Below are 12,931 nucleotides of genomic sequence, written 5' to 3'. Positions count from 1 at the left end.
AGATGAATCAATTTCCCCCTACATTTATACAATGTGAGTGGTGGGTGGTTGTGTACGTGAGAGGTTAGCTAGCTACATTTGAACTGTACAAAGCATTTGTAAAAGACACTTTTACAAAAGTGCACTGGTGCGAGAAAAAACACCCCATTTCAAAACACCAAAGCAAAGTTGTCCTCCAGAAAGATGGATAGCTTCTCTGAAGGGTTTTCCCACCTGTCTGCCTATCTGTACATGGACAGGCACTTCCTGGATACAAACAGAGAACTGAGTCAATATTTAAAGCCATAAAAATCCCTGAAAAAAATGTGGCTGCTTTAACAAAGATGCATGTTTTCTTAATCTGGGCACCCAATTGCAGCTCGTCTAGTGTGACCTTAAAAAGAAAAAGAAACAAACCAGAAATTTGACAAAATGAAACTGACAATCTGCAAAAATAATAAGAAATGAATTTGACAGATTCACAAGGAAGGGAAACCAACCCAGACAGATTTATTCAGCTCTAATCAAGAGAGGAAGCTGTTTTCTATCCATTTTGGAACTACCAGAGAGATAGAAGATTTCCAGCTGATTGTCCCTAATTCTGTAGACTATGGCCAATGCTCTCACTAAAAAAAGTCATTAATTCCAAACTTGGTTATGTGGTAAGACATAGCTCTTTGAGCCTGTAAAATGCTAAGAACTTCATTTAACACCTGATGTTCATTATATCTTGTTGGGAAAGACAAAAGAAGAATACTTGAGAAATATGTGGTACATATAACACCTCTGCTACATAAGCTACATTGTGTGCTTCAAGGTCCCATTTCAAGGTGTTGATGATTACCTTTAAAGCCCTTCATGGAATGGGACCAGGATACTTGAGGAACCATCTTATCCCGATTACATCAACCCATCCCATCCAATCAAGTAGGGAAGACATGCTGATGTCCTGCCAGTTAAGAGATTTTGACTGGTGGGCTCTAGGAGGAAGACCTTCTCAGACCTATGGAGTACCTTACTCACAGAAGCAAGGTTTTCCAGAAGAGTGTTAAGACCTACCTGGCTTTGCCAATTAGCATGGAGGTCTAAAACTACGATGCAACCCTAGAGATAGCTGGTGGCCTAATGGCACTTGCGCTCCCTTATTAACCTCATAGCCTTTTGAATTTTGTACCTTGATTTTTATCTTCCAATTACTTTCTAGCAGGACTACCTGACTCTGTAATAGCTTTGTTCCCTATGCCATCTGTCTGGTAAACTCACAAGATTAGTTTTTCTCACCATGCACATGTAAACATAATCCGAACTAGACTGTGTTGTTACTCTGTGTCATGTAATATATGTGAGTATATGCATAATTCTGTATTTATCTATTTATTTATTTTTGTCATATGCCAGTTAGCTTTGACCATTAGTTCAGATTCTTGCAATAAACCTTTATATTCATTTGAACTGCCTGGACTTCCTGTTTTTCCCACACTTGACAGTGCCTTTTCTAATAAAATTCTTTAGCATCACAGGTAATCAGGGTTGTTGAACCAAGCAAAACATTAAATGTGTTATAAGACCTAGTTACACACATCCTTTAGCCTTTGGTTTTTGAAATTTGTCTTGTCTCCTCTTTGTAGGATAACAGTTTTGAACAGTTCATTATCAATTACTGTAATGAGAAGCTGCAGCAGATCTTTATCCTGCTCACCTTAAAGGAGGAACAAGAGGAATACATTCGTGAGGTAACCAGTTATTTTGAATCTGGAGATGACAGGAATAATCATATTCTGTGCAAAAAAATAAATAAATTGACCAAGTAATCCAAATGTGCTGAGGTCCATCTTAAATTCAGGGTTAAAAGCAGTGGTGGGATTCAAATATGTGAACAACCGGTTCTCTATGTGGATGCTGCTTCCAGAAGTCCATTCTGGACCTGGGCAACAAAAAAATAGCTACCAGTTCTGCCGAAGTGGTGCGAACTGGCTGAATCCCACCACGGGTTAAAAGGAATATTTTTAAAAAAATAAAACTGTGGTTCTAATAGATTTTATACAAAGGAAGAAATGGCACATTTGGCAGAATCAGTGATACAAAATGAGGTGATGTCTCCAGGACCAATACATTTCAGTTTACTGTAGTCCATCATGAAGAGCCAGTTTGTTCTACAGGTAATCCTCGTTTAGCAACTGCCTCATTTAGTGACTATTCCCAATTACAGCAGTGATGCAAAAGTAACTTTATGAACAACCCTCTCATTTATTTTTAAAAACAATTTTATTAAAAGTTTTTAAAAAGAACATAGAAACCCATATAAACTAGTAAATGTAAATTAAATTAAATCTAAAGGTGCAGGAAAGGAAAAGTTTTTTTAAAAAAAGTAAAGGACAAAACAAGATACAAAGAAATAGCTTCCAATCTTCTTTACAGAAGTTATAAGTAGAATTATAAATTTATCTCTTACTCTATGATTACAACATAACTTTCTTCTTTCTATAATCTATCCTGCCTAATCATCAAAACCATATATCGTTTTTTTTTCTGTTTTCCACAAAAAGTCTATAAGGAGTCAGCAATAAATATAGATATTCTCTTTTCTCTAATCAAAGAAGTTAATTTGGCCATCTCAGCAAGTTCCATCATCTTCACCAACCATTCCTCCAGTATAAGTATTGCCAAGTCTCTGTATCTTAGTTTGCATAATAATCTTGTTGCAGTTATCATTTATAAAAACAAAGTTCCATGTTTTTTTCCCCATTTGTCCATCATGTTCCTGTCCCAGTGGCAATCATTCCCAAAAGAAAGACATCTGGTCTCCATTGTATATTGATCTTTAAAATTCTCTCTATCAAAGTATGTATTTAAATCCAATTTTTTAAAAAAAATATATATTCACCAAGCATTATAATATTTTCAACATATATTTTGAACCACCTTTTAATTGTTGCAGTCATCTTTTTGCCAAGCTCTTCAAACATTTTCTGTAATAAATTTAGTGAAATGCTCTTATCTGTAAATTCTTCTAGAGAACTCTTGTATTTTCTCCCAATTTGGCATCTTTGCTTGTGGTTGTCGTGGAGAGAAAGTATGTCAATTACTACGGAGAAAGTAAAATAATATTTCTCTTCCCCTCCCCCTCCCATTTTGCTTCTTTCTATCTTAAACACTGTAATCCAGAGGTCACCAACCTTTGTCAGTTGGCGGACCTTAGGAAAAGGGAGAGGGAAGCATTTTACATGCACCGCCAACAGGGTGGGGCTAGCACCCACGTGATACTCACTAGCCTCCCTCGTTCTTGTGTGGCACAGCACCTTGTTCCTGCGCCCTGCGGTGTGGTGGTGCCTATTTTTGCACCCCGTGGTGCGGTGTCAGCATCCCATTTTCATGCCCCAAGGTATGGCGGCATTCAATTTTCATGCCCTGAGGCACAGCAGCAACCCATTTTTGCGCCCTGTGGTGCGGTGTCCTGTTTTTGCACCCCACAGTCATAGCACTAGTGCAAGTGAGGGAGTGCACGCACACATGCATACACTAGCCAGCCTGTCCTGCAGCCCAGTGGCCAGCAGGCCACAGTCCACTACCGGACCACGGCCCATAGGTTGGAGACCCCTGCTTTAGTCCCAATTAGGTCTCTGTAGTTGCAGTCTCATAATTTAGCTCATGTTATCTTATCTTCTTTTTTTAATAATCCACCAATTAGTACTGTACTTAAAAACAAACCAGCAACATTCTTATAAAGTTCCAATCTAATTAATTTTACTATTTCCAAGGGTACTTTCAACCAGAAAAATAATTTCTTCTTTTTTAAAAAAAAATACCCATGTCCCCTTTGTCCATTTAAAACTTTCTTAGATCATGATCTTCTTTTAAATTGTAATCCTTTAAAATAGTAGGGTTTTTTCCCCCTCTTCCTAATTTCAACAAGAATGCACTCACTGAGTCTTTGATCTTCACTGTTGCTCATAATACATATACTTTAGGATATAAGGTAATTAATTAATAAAGTGTTTAAGAAAGTGAGCTTTTGCCAGTCAAAGGTCTCTGAAGACTGCACAACAATTAAGGGCACCTTGTAAATTTCATTTAATTAATTTAAATGAAATTTAATTTCTTGGCTCTCAAGCACATCAACCTACAATCCATCACAAGAAACTAAATTCCTGGGCAATTCTGCAGCACCAGTGGGTGGTCTCCTGATTTCTCCTTCCTCCTGAGAAATTTCCATCAGACTTAGAGGCAGCAAATCAACCAGAAGTTGGTCTCAAAGTTTTTCCCAGATACATTTGCTGATGTAACTTTTTTTCTCCCTCCCAGGGCATTACTTGGACCCATGTGGATTATTTTGATAACAGCATCATTTGTAACTTAATAGAAGATGTAAGTTGTTTTCAAAACAAGGGAAGGTAAAACAGGGGCAATGCCATACTAGCCAAATCTATTCTTTTCTTTAATGCATGTAGAGCAGGGGTGTCAAACTGCTGGCCTGAATCATGTGGAGGCCACGCCCACCTCAGCTCCGGCTGTTATGTTTCCGGATCGGTGAGGTATTGACGAGGCAGTTCAGTGAAACAGCAACACATTTATTAGGTTAACACAAAAGCAGGAGTAAACTGCCATTAAGCTTCTATTTATACGGATCACCGCTAGGCGGCGGCCAATAAAATTAAAGCAATCTTCCTGCTTAAAAACACAAGTAACAACTCTGGAGACAAGCAGTCTGGAGTTTAAACACACAAAGTAGTTAACTAACACTAACAGTTTTCCAAGTATTTACACCAATACATAACACCAGCAATGCGAAAAAAGTCACGATATGTCATGACATGTCTCGTGACGTGGTGAGTTTGGCACCCGTAATGTAGAGTGTCCAGAATCTTTGGAATGTATTACAGTGTTGATTCTTCAACTAAAGAAACCTGGATATGCATCTGTATCAATTATTGGGAATTTGATACCATATTTTCCGGCGTATAAGACGACTGAGCGTATAAGACGACCCCCGACTTTTGAGAAGATTTTCAAGATTTTTCGTCTTATACACCGGAAAATACTTACATGCCAGTTGCCAAGTGTCCGACACAAGCCCGATTCAGCCCCGTCTGATGCAGATGGTGCAAAGCCTCCCTTTTGAAGCCCAAAGGGGCTTTTCCTTCCACCCACCCTTTGGAATAAACGTAAGAGCTGTGTTCACACGACACGCTCTTCCAGGCCAGACTCTGCAAACGGCATGGCAGAAGCTGCAACCACCGCAGGAACTCCGAGTCCCCGCCTTTCGGCAGCCTGCACGGCCAAGCGCAATCCGGCTTTGAGAGTACATTTGCAGACGGAGCAGCTGCCGCGTCTGGAGCCAAGCCCCGCCCAGGAGGCGGTTGGCCAGGCAGGCCCAGAAGACGCGCTGGAGAGCCGGGCTTGGGGCGGCCATGCCGAGGCTGGCTGGCGAGGGCCGCTGTGTGATCTGTGGGCGAGAGGGGTGCCAGGCCGCCAAATACCGCTGTCCAGACTGCCAGGAGAGATAGCGGGTAGCAGGGCACACTCTGCTTATGCTCAGATGCCGCTTGGGCGAGGGGGAGGGGCTTCCTGCTGCTCCCGGGGTCTGGCGTTTGCAAGGGGGAGGGGAAGGGGCTTAGAGGCTCTTGGGGGTGGGAAGGGAGAGTCACGTTGGAGGGGGGACTGGACTAAGGAGGCTTGAAGTTGCTTTGCAAGAACGGGGGTGCTCAATTGATTTATGTACTATTTTCCGGCGTATAAGACGACTGGGCGTATAAGACAACCCCCCAACTTTTGAGAATTTTATTTTATTTTTATTTTAATCCCATTTATATCCCGCCCTTCTCCAAAGACTCAGGGCGGCTTACAATTTAAGCACAAACCAATGTGCTTAGCAATAGAAGATTTTCATGGGTTAAAAAGTCGTCTTATACGCCGGAAAATACGGTAGTTTAGACCAAGGGTGTCAAATTGCCAGCCTGCGGGCCAGATGCATCACAACAAAACTGTACCCACCCAATTGCCAGCAATGGGGGGAAAGTTCTGATATGTCACGCAACGTCACATGACATCATCAGTTTGACATGTCTGGCTTAGACCATTATTCCCCAATCTTGCCACTCTCCAGATATGGGCATTTCAACTTTCAGAAATAGTCGTGCTGGTTGGGGAAATTTGGATATCTAGAATATGTCCAGGTTAGGGGACACTGACTTAGAATCTATGATAAAGTAACTTTGAAAATTGAGGGGGAAGATTTTCTAACTGTCTGTGAGCCCACATCCCATTACAGATCCGTAGCTTCAAGGTGCCCCTATCAGCAATATGCGGTGTGCTCTGAAGAGCTGCAGGGTGTAGATTTTTTTTAAGATCACCACTGCCTTCCAGACAATTGTTAAAACTGTGCAAGGTCAGGAATGAAAAAATACAGAGAGAGCAACATTGTAATTTGTACTTCTTTTAACAGAACAAAAGTGGAATTCTAGCTATGTTGGACGAAGAGTGTCTTCGCCCAGGGGAAGTGAATGAAGAAACATTCCTGAACAAACTTAACCAGGTCTTTGCAAAACATCAGCGCTATGAGAGTAGAGTTACCCAGAATGCCAAGCACATCATGGATGCCAGCTTGCCCGTCAACTGCTTTCGAATCCAACACTATGCTGGAAAGGCAAGTAGTGTTGGTCTTTCTCAGTTCTTGGAAGCAAAGAAGGAAGAGAAAAGGAGATGAACCTGGTTTTCTAAACTTGGTGATCTTGGGTCTCTTTGGAGATGTTCTCAGTATTAGTGATATGATCTATACCACTATAAAACTGAATAAAATAGTTCAGACAGGGAAGGCAGCTGAGTATTTTGTGTCAGGACTGAAATATAAGCCAGGCAGGAATCTTTCAAGGGTAGATAATAAAATGTATGATGTAACCCAGGAGAATAGAATAGAATAGAATAGAATAGAATAGAATAGAATAGAATAGAATAGAATAGAATAGAATAGAATAGAATAGAATAGAATAGAATAGAATAGAATAGAATAGAATAGAATAGAATAGAATAGAATAACAGAGTTGGAAGGGACCTTAGAGGTCTTCTCATTCAACCCGCTGCAATTCATGCTATTAGATCTATGTCCTTTGTAAACATTGATCTTTTTAACATTTATACTGTGTTTTAAGAATAGAATAGAATAGAATAGAATAGAATAGGATAGGATAGGATAGGATAGGATAGGATAGGATAGGATAGGATAGGATAGGATAGGATAGGATAGGATAGGATAGGATAGGATAGGATAGGATAGGATAGGATAGAATAGAATAGAATAGGAAGGGACCTTGGAGGTCTTCTAGTCCAGCCCCTTGCTCAAGCATTTAGAATGAGTAAGAACTCATACATATGTAGATACGTACATATTCATTAAAATATTTCTCTTTGAGGGTAAATAATATTATGCAACATGCAGAATAAGAGTAAAGTGTAGTGAAAAGTAAAATAAAGGCAAGAGATAATAAAGGGATCTGAATCGAATGGAACCCGGAGCATATGGTTATAAGAGTATAGAAAGGGAAAATGTTACACAAACTTTATTATCTCTAGTTTCATTAAAAATGAGAAAGAAGACACAGGAATTATGTACCATGTACATAGTCATGGAAACTAGATAAGGGCTAGCTTATCATAGGAACAGACACTGTTTGGGGAGCAGGAACAAATTTAGAAATCTGAGAGCTGCTATGGGTACCTTGCAAACTGGCAAAATTACTGACATGGTAGGTCAGACACAAAGCTCCCATTTACCAGAAAGCAAATTAGGTGCCCAGGATGTTCTCCACTCCCTGGCTTCTTAGTGGAGTTCCAAGGCATAATAACAAATAACTAATAAATGCTGATAAACATGATGCTAAAAGCAGATACATTGCTTTGCAGCATAAATATGTTGTGAGATTCCTTTAGAAAAGATGATGAACAGTGTTGTGGGCCTAGGCCAGAACATTTAGTAACCATCTTATGGTCAACATGATGCTTCCTTTCCATGTGTCTCCTAAACACAATGTTAGATGAAGCACTGTGCCTGCTAAAGGATGTGTCTAAAGCCAGTCTCTCCCAAAGGTAACTTACAATGTGACCGGATTCATTGAGAAGAACAATGACCTGCTCTTTCGAGATCTGTCACAAGCCATGTGGAAGGCCAAGCATGTGCTATTACGCAGCCTCTTCCCTGAAGGTGACCCACAAAGAGCTTCACTCAAGCGCCCACCTACAGCCGGTTCTCAGTTCAAAGCCTCTGTCTTCACCCTCATGAAAAACCTCTATTCCAAGAAGCCCAATTATATCAGGTAATGAATGCCTACCTCCACGTGAGGAAGTCAAACTAGGGTTGAATTGCATTGGGCTTTAACTAAACGTATTGACTAGTTTATTCTGTCTCAACAAGGCTCTGCTCATGTTCTCTCTGCTGTCAGGTGTATCAAGCCTAACGATAACAAGATGCCGGCTATATTCACTGATGGGCTAGTCCGGGCCCAGGTCCGCTACCTTGGGCTGTTGGAGAATGTGCAGGTCCGGCGGGCTGGCTATGCCTTTAGGCAGACTTATGAGCCATGTCTGGAGCGTTATAAGATACTCTGCAAGGAGACCTGGCCACATTGGAAAGGAAGTGCAAGGTAGGCCAAGGTCATGTGCTAGAGTTGTTGTCAGTAGGGCCTTCTGATAACTTTTAGAATTCAGCAGAAGGTCCAGCTGGTAAAAGAGCTAATGGTTCGATATAATGTGCCTGAAAGGAATATTGAAAAGTACTGAACAGATATAATTGCAGAAAACATAACAGAGATATCCCAGAACTACTCTAGGCACTAGTCTCTATAAAACTGAGACACCATCTGGGGAATTTGGTTGGTGGTGGCATAACCAATACTGCTTGATGTTTGGCGTAGGAACTGTGGCCATCCCACTGTTTTATAACCAGTGACCACAGCACTTATTTGCCTACTCAAGCAATATTTGATCTCTTCTCTTTCCTGGTACAGGGATGGTGTTCAAAGAGTCTTGAACAGCTTGTGCATTGATCCCAAAGAACTGGCATACGGACACACCAAGATTTTCATCCGAACCCCATCCACGGTGAGCTAATGGTACTTCAGATCAATGGAAGCCGAAGGGAGCAAGATGGCTATGCTAATTAAGAGTGAAAGGGAAAGAAGATTTTGTTTGTAGGACTATGCGGGATATTCCTCACTTTGAATTTTCTAGTTGAAAGCGGGGATTTTAATGCCTCATAAAAATGTGCCTGTGCAAGCTAATCCATTTTTTTCCTTTACATTCTCCCACTTCAGTGATACCATACTCTTTTTGATTGCCGCTGTTGCTTCCTCTTTCTTTTGACTCCACTGGTGTATTGATTATACAGTGAAAGATTTGCTCATGATAATATGACGTGCTCAGCCAGATTTCGCAGTTTAATTACATACGGAGAACAAGAAAGAGCAATTTAAACAAGTGACTTTGGAAAGAAGTGCTGAAATAGCGTACAAAATATTGCCAACCCTGCCAAGCACTGCAACAATAATTACCGCTTAGAGCCACTGCTCGTATTTATGTAGTGCGATACGAATAAATCTGAAGTATATCATTTCTTCCTGCTGAGCGTTATCGATCCCTTACTAAAATAAAAATAAAAAGGCAAAGCCTTCCCACTGCTCTTCCAGTTCCTTATAGTTTTCCAAAGTTTACATTAACTAAACCAGAACTAAGGAACAGAACTACTTAAAAGAGTGGCAACACCTCATCAACCTTGACTTATCTAGAGCAATAAGCAGGATCAGACAGGATAGTTTGGAACCATCAAGAAACCCTAGGCAAGAAATTAAAAAAAGCATTTCATAAGAAAGCAGTGGCAAATCCCTTCTGGGCCATGCCAAGAAAACTGCATGAAGGTGTTGAAAGCGATATTACAACAATTTAATTAGTGACCATTACAACATCACTGAAAAAAGTGGCTGATGACTGATTTTCACACTTAGGACCATTGCAGCATCCCCATGATCACGTGATCAAATGTTGGACATGTGGCAGCTGACTCATATTTATGACACTTGCAATGTCCCCGGGGGTCATGTGATTACCTTTTGTGGCCTTCTGTCAAGCCAAGTCAATGGGGAAGCCAGATTCACTTTACAACAATGTTACTAACTTAACAACTGCAATGATTCGCTTAACAACTGTGACGAGAAAAAGGGGGCAAAACTCAGCTAACAAATGTTTCACTTAGCAGCATGAAGTTTGGGCTCAATTGTGGTCGTACGTAGAGGACCACCTGCAGTTTTTTTTTATTGTGGTTTGATTTCAGTTCTGTGAATTCAACTTCAGTTCCTCGTCTTGCTGCTATGATGTGAGTCAAACTGTTAATATGACCAGTGATCATATTAACAGTTTAGATCATCTCCAAAGTGCCCCAAGGCAGGACAAGAAGCAATGGATGGAAATTAATCAAGGAGAGAAGCAACCTAGAACTAAGGAGAAACTTCCTGGCAGTTAGAACAAGGGGGTTGGACTAGATGACCTCCAAGGTCCCTTTCAAATTATTATTATTATAATAAAACTTTTATTCATTAAACATGAACCTCAGTCAACTGAACACTCAAATTGACTGACACTATTGGTTGACATGGGTTGCTGCCAGCATCCTAGGTATCAACCAGGTATCTCCTTAAAATGTAAGATGATGATATTATTATTATTATTATTATTATTATTATTATTATTATTATTATTATTATTATTATTATTATTATTATTATTATTATTATTATTATTATTCCATGTCAAATATAATCCTAAAATTGGGCACAACTCACTTAGTGACCACATTGCTTAGCAACAGACGTTCTGGTCCCAGTTGTGGTTGTGAGTCAAGGACTACCTGTAGAATGCTACCTGTACTCAAACCTTAGTCCATCTTGGTGACTTTCCAACCTTCTTTACAGCTTTTTGATTTGGAGAGGAGACGCCAGCAGCGAGTACAGGAATTGGCTGCCTTAATCCAAGCAACTTTTCGAGCATGGCGGTGTCGTAAGCATTACCAAGAGATGCGCAGGAGCCAGATGCTCATTTCTGCTTGGTTCCGGGGCCAAAGAGTAAGAAACAAACAGACTCAGAGTTGTATATGTTTAGCTACTTTTGACAAGCAAACTCTACTGATTTTGTGCAGAGAGTGCAGAGAAGAGCAACAAAGATGATTAGGGGACTGGAGACTAAAACATATAAAGAACAGTTGGTGGAACTGTGTATGTCTAATTTAATGTAAAGAAGGACTAGTGGGTGACATGATAGCACTAGTCAAGCTGTTCTCCAAAGTGCCTGAAGGCAGGACAAGAAGCAACGGATGGAAACTAACCACGGAGAGAAGGAAACTAGAACTAAGAAGAAATTTCCTGACAATTGGAACAATGAATCAACAATTTGCCTCCAGAAGCTGTGAATGCTCCACCACTGGAAGTTTTTAAGAAGAGATTAGACAACCATTTGTCTGAAATGGTATAGGGTTTCCTGCCTGAGCAGGGGGTTGGACTAGAAGACCTCCAAGGTCCCTTCCAACTCTGTTATTCTGTTATTCTAGTTTTGCAAAGGTCTCTATGGCAGCTCAGCTTTAAGTCTTTGTCTAGCCTGTTCCCATAAGGACCATCGCCAGATCCATCCAACTGCATAGTACTTTCTTGGATGTGTATCTCTATTAGAATTTTCCTTCTGCTGAAAGCAGCCCAGGTTTCTTTGGTGGCAAGATATGGAGAATATGCATCCAACTCCTAGTGTAGCATGGGGACAGAACAGGAAAGGGCAACATTTTAGGGGCTGTTAATGTGATTAATTTCAGGAACTGGACTACAATGGTATGATATCATATGTACTGAAGATATAGGTAAAGGTAAACATTCCCCCGCACATGCGTGCTAGTCGTTTCCGACTCTAGGGGCCGGTGCTCATCTCCGTTTCAAAGCCGAAGAGCCAGCACTTGTCCGAGGATGTCTCCGTGGTCATGTGGCCGGCATGACTAGACACCAAAGGTGCACGGAACGCTGTTACCTTCCCACCATAGTGGTCCCTATTTTTCTACTTGCATTTTTATGTGGTTTCGAACTGCTAGATTGGCAGAAGCTGGGACGAGTAACAGGTGCTCACTCAGGATTCGACCCGCCAAACTGCCGACCTTCTGATCGACAAGCTCAGCGTCCTAACCCACTGAGCCACCGCGTCCCTTACTGATATAGATATAAATATAGTGCGTGCTTTTCCTCTTCCTTTTCATGTTGAAAAAACCATATGAAATTGCACTTCTTGTACAACCCTGATGGGTCCTCAAGGCTAGGGGGGAAAGGATTCAGTAGCCACATAATATTCATAGACTGACAATCACACCGACGTGGGATAGAACTTCTGGCAGAATAAAACTCAGTAAACCTTGATGTACACAATAGCTGTGGCTGCTATGCGTGCAGATCAAACAAAAAGTGGTTTGCCTACTATCTGTTACTGTATCTCTCTAGTAAAGTAGACATTTTATTTTGCAGGAAAGGAAGAAATATTTAAAAATGAAAACATCAGCTATTCTTCTCCAGGCCTGCGTCCGAAGTTGGAAGGTGAGGAATTGTGTGCAATGGATATCTAGCCAGGCATTTAAAGATTCTGGATTCAGTGCAAAGTTAAACCTTGTAACTTCTTGTAATTAAGAAATCGGAGGTGTGTTCCTAAATTTACCTTTATTCATCTTCTTTCATGTTCAACCATTACAGAACAAAATCTTTGAAGATGTGCATTCATAGTATTCTGTTCTTTTCAGCATAGTCAATATACAACAGTCTTCCGATATCCCACTGCTTTTTTGTGGGGGAAAAAGCCCTGTCTATAATGCTTAGTTGCTCCTGTATACATCTTTAGGTGAATTCAGATGAAGTGGCAATACAGTTTATATCACATAATGCTATACTTG

The 12,931-nt window shown here is 40.7% G+C and overlaps 1 protein-coding gene across 1 annotated transcript in view; it reads left to right on the top strand.

Annotated features, from left to right (window-relative positions):
- The window catches only part of LOC308660956 (unconventional myosin-Ia-like), a gene marked incomplete at its 5' end in the record, with an annotated part of 49,995 nt that overhangs the window by 22,031 nt on the left and 15,033 nt on the right, over positions 1 to 12,931 (top strand). The window contains 8 exons of the mRNA XM_081315603.1: positions 1,608 to 1,712; positions 4,282 to 4,344; positions 6,422 to 6,622; positions 8,059 to 8,285; positions 8,412 to 8,612; positions 8,976 to 9,069; positions 10,932 to 11,081; positions 12,513 to 12,581. Of these exons, the coding sequence (XP_081171729.1) occupies positions 1,608 to 1,712; positions 4,282 to 4,344; positions 6,422 to 6,622; positions 8,059 to 8,285; positions 8,412 to 8,612; positions 8,976 to 9,069; positions 10,932 to 11,081; positions 12,513 to 12,581 (1,110 nt within the window). The remainder of the gene's footprint in view (positions 1 to 1,607; positions 1,713 to 4,281; positions 4,345 to 6,421; positions 6,623 to 8,058; positions 8,286 to 8,411; positions 8,613 to 8,975; positions 9,070 to 10,931; positions 11,082 to 12,512; positions 12,582 to 12,931) is intronic.

Source organism: Vipera berus, assembly GCF_964194415.1.
Source record: "Vipera berus genome assembly, chromosome: 2".
Classification (NCBI taxonomy): domain Eukaryota; kingdom Metazoa; phylum Chordata; class Lepidosauria; order Squamata; family Viperidae; genus Vipera; species Vipera berus.
The sequence above is the reverse complement of the archived record's forward strand: the minus strand, read 5'-3'. Positions and strand labels throughout refer to the sequence as shown.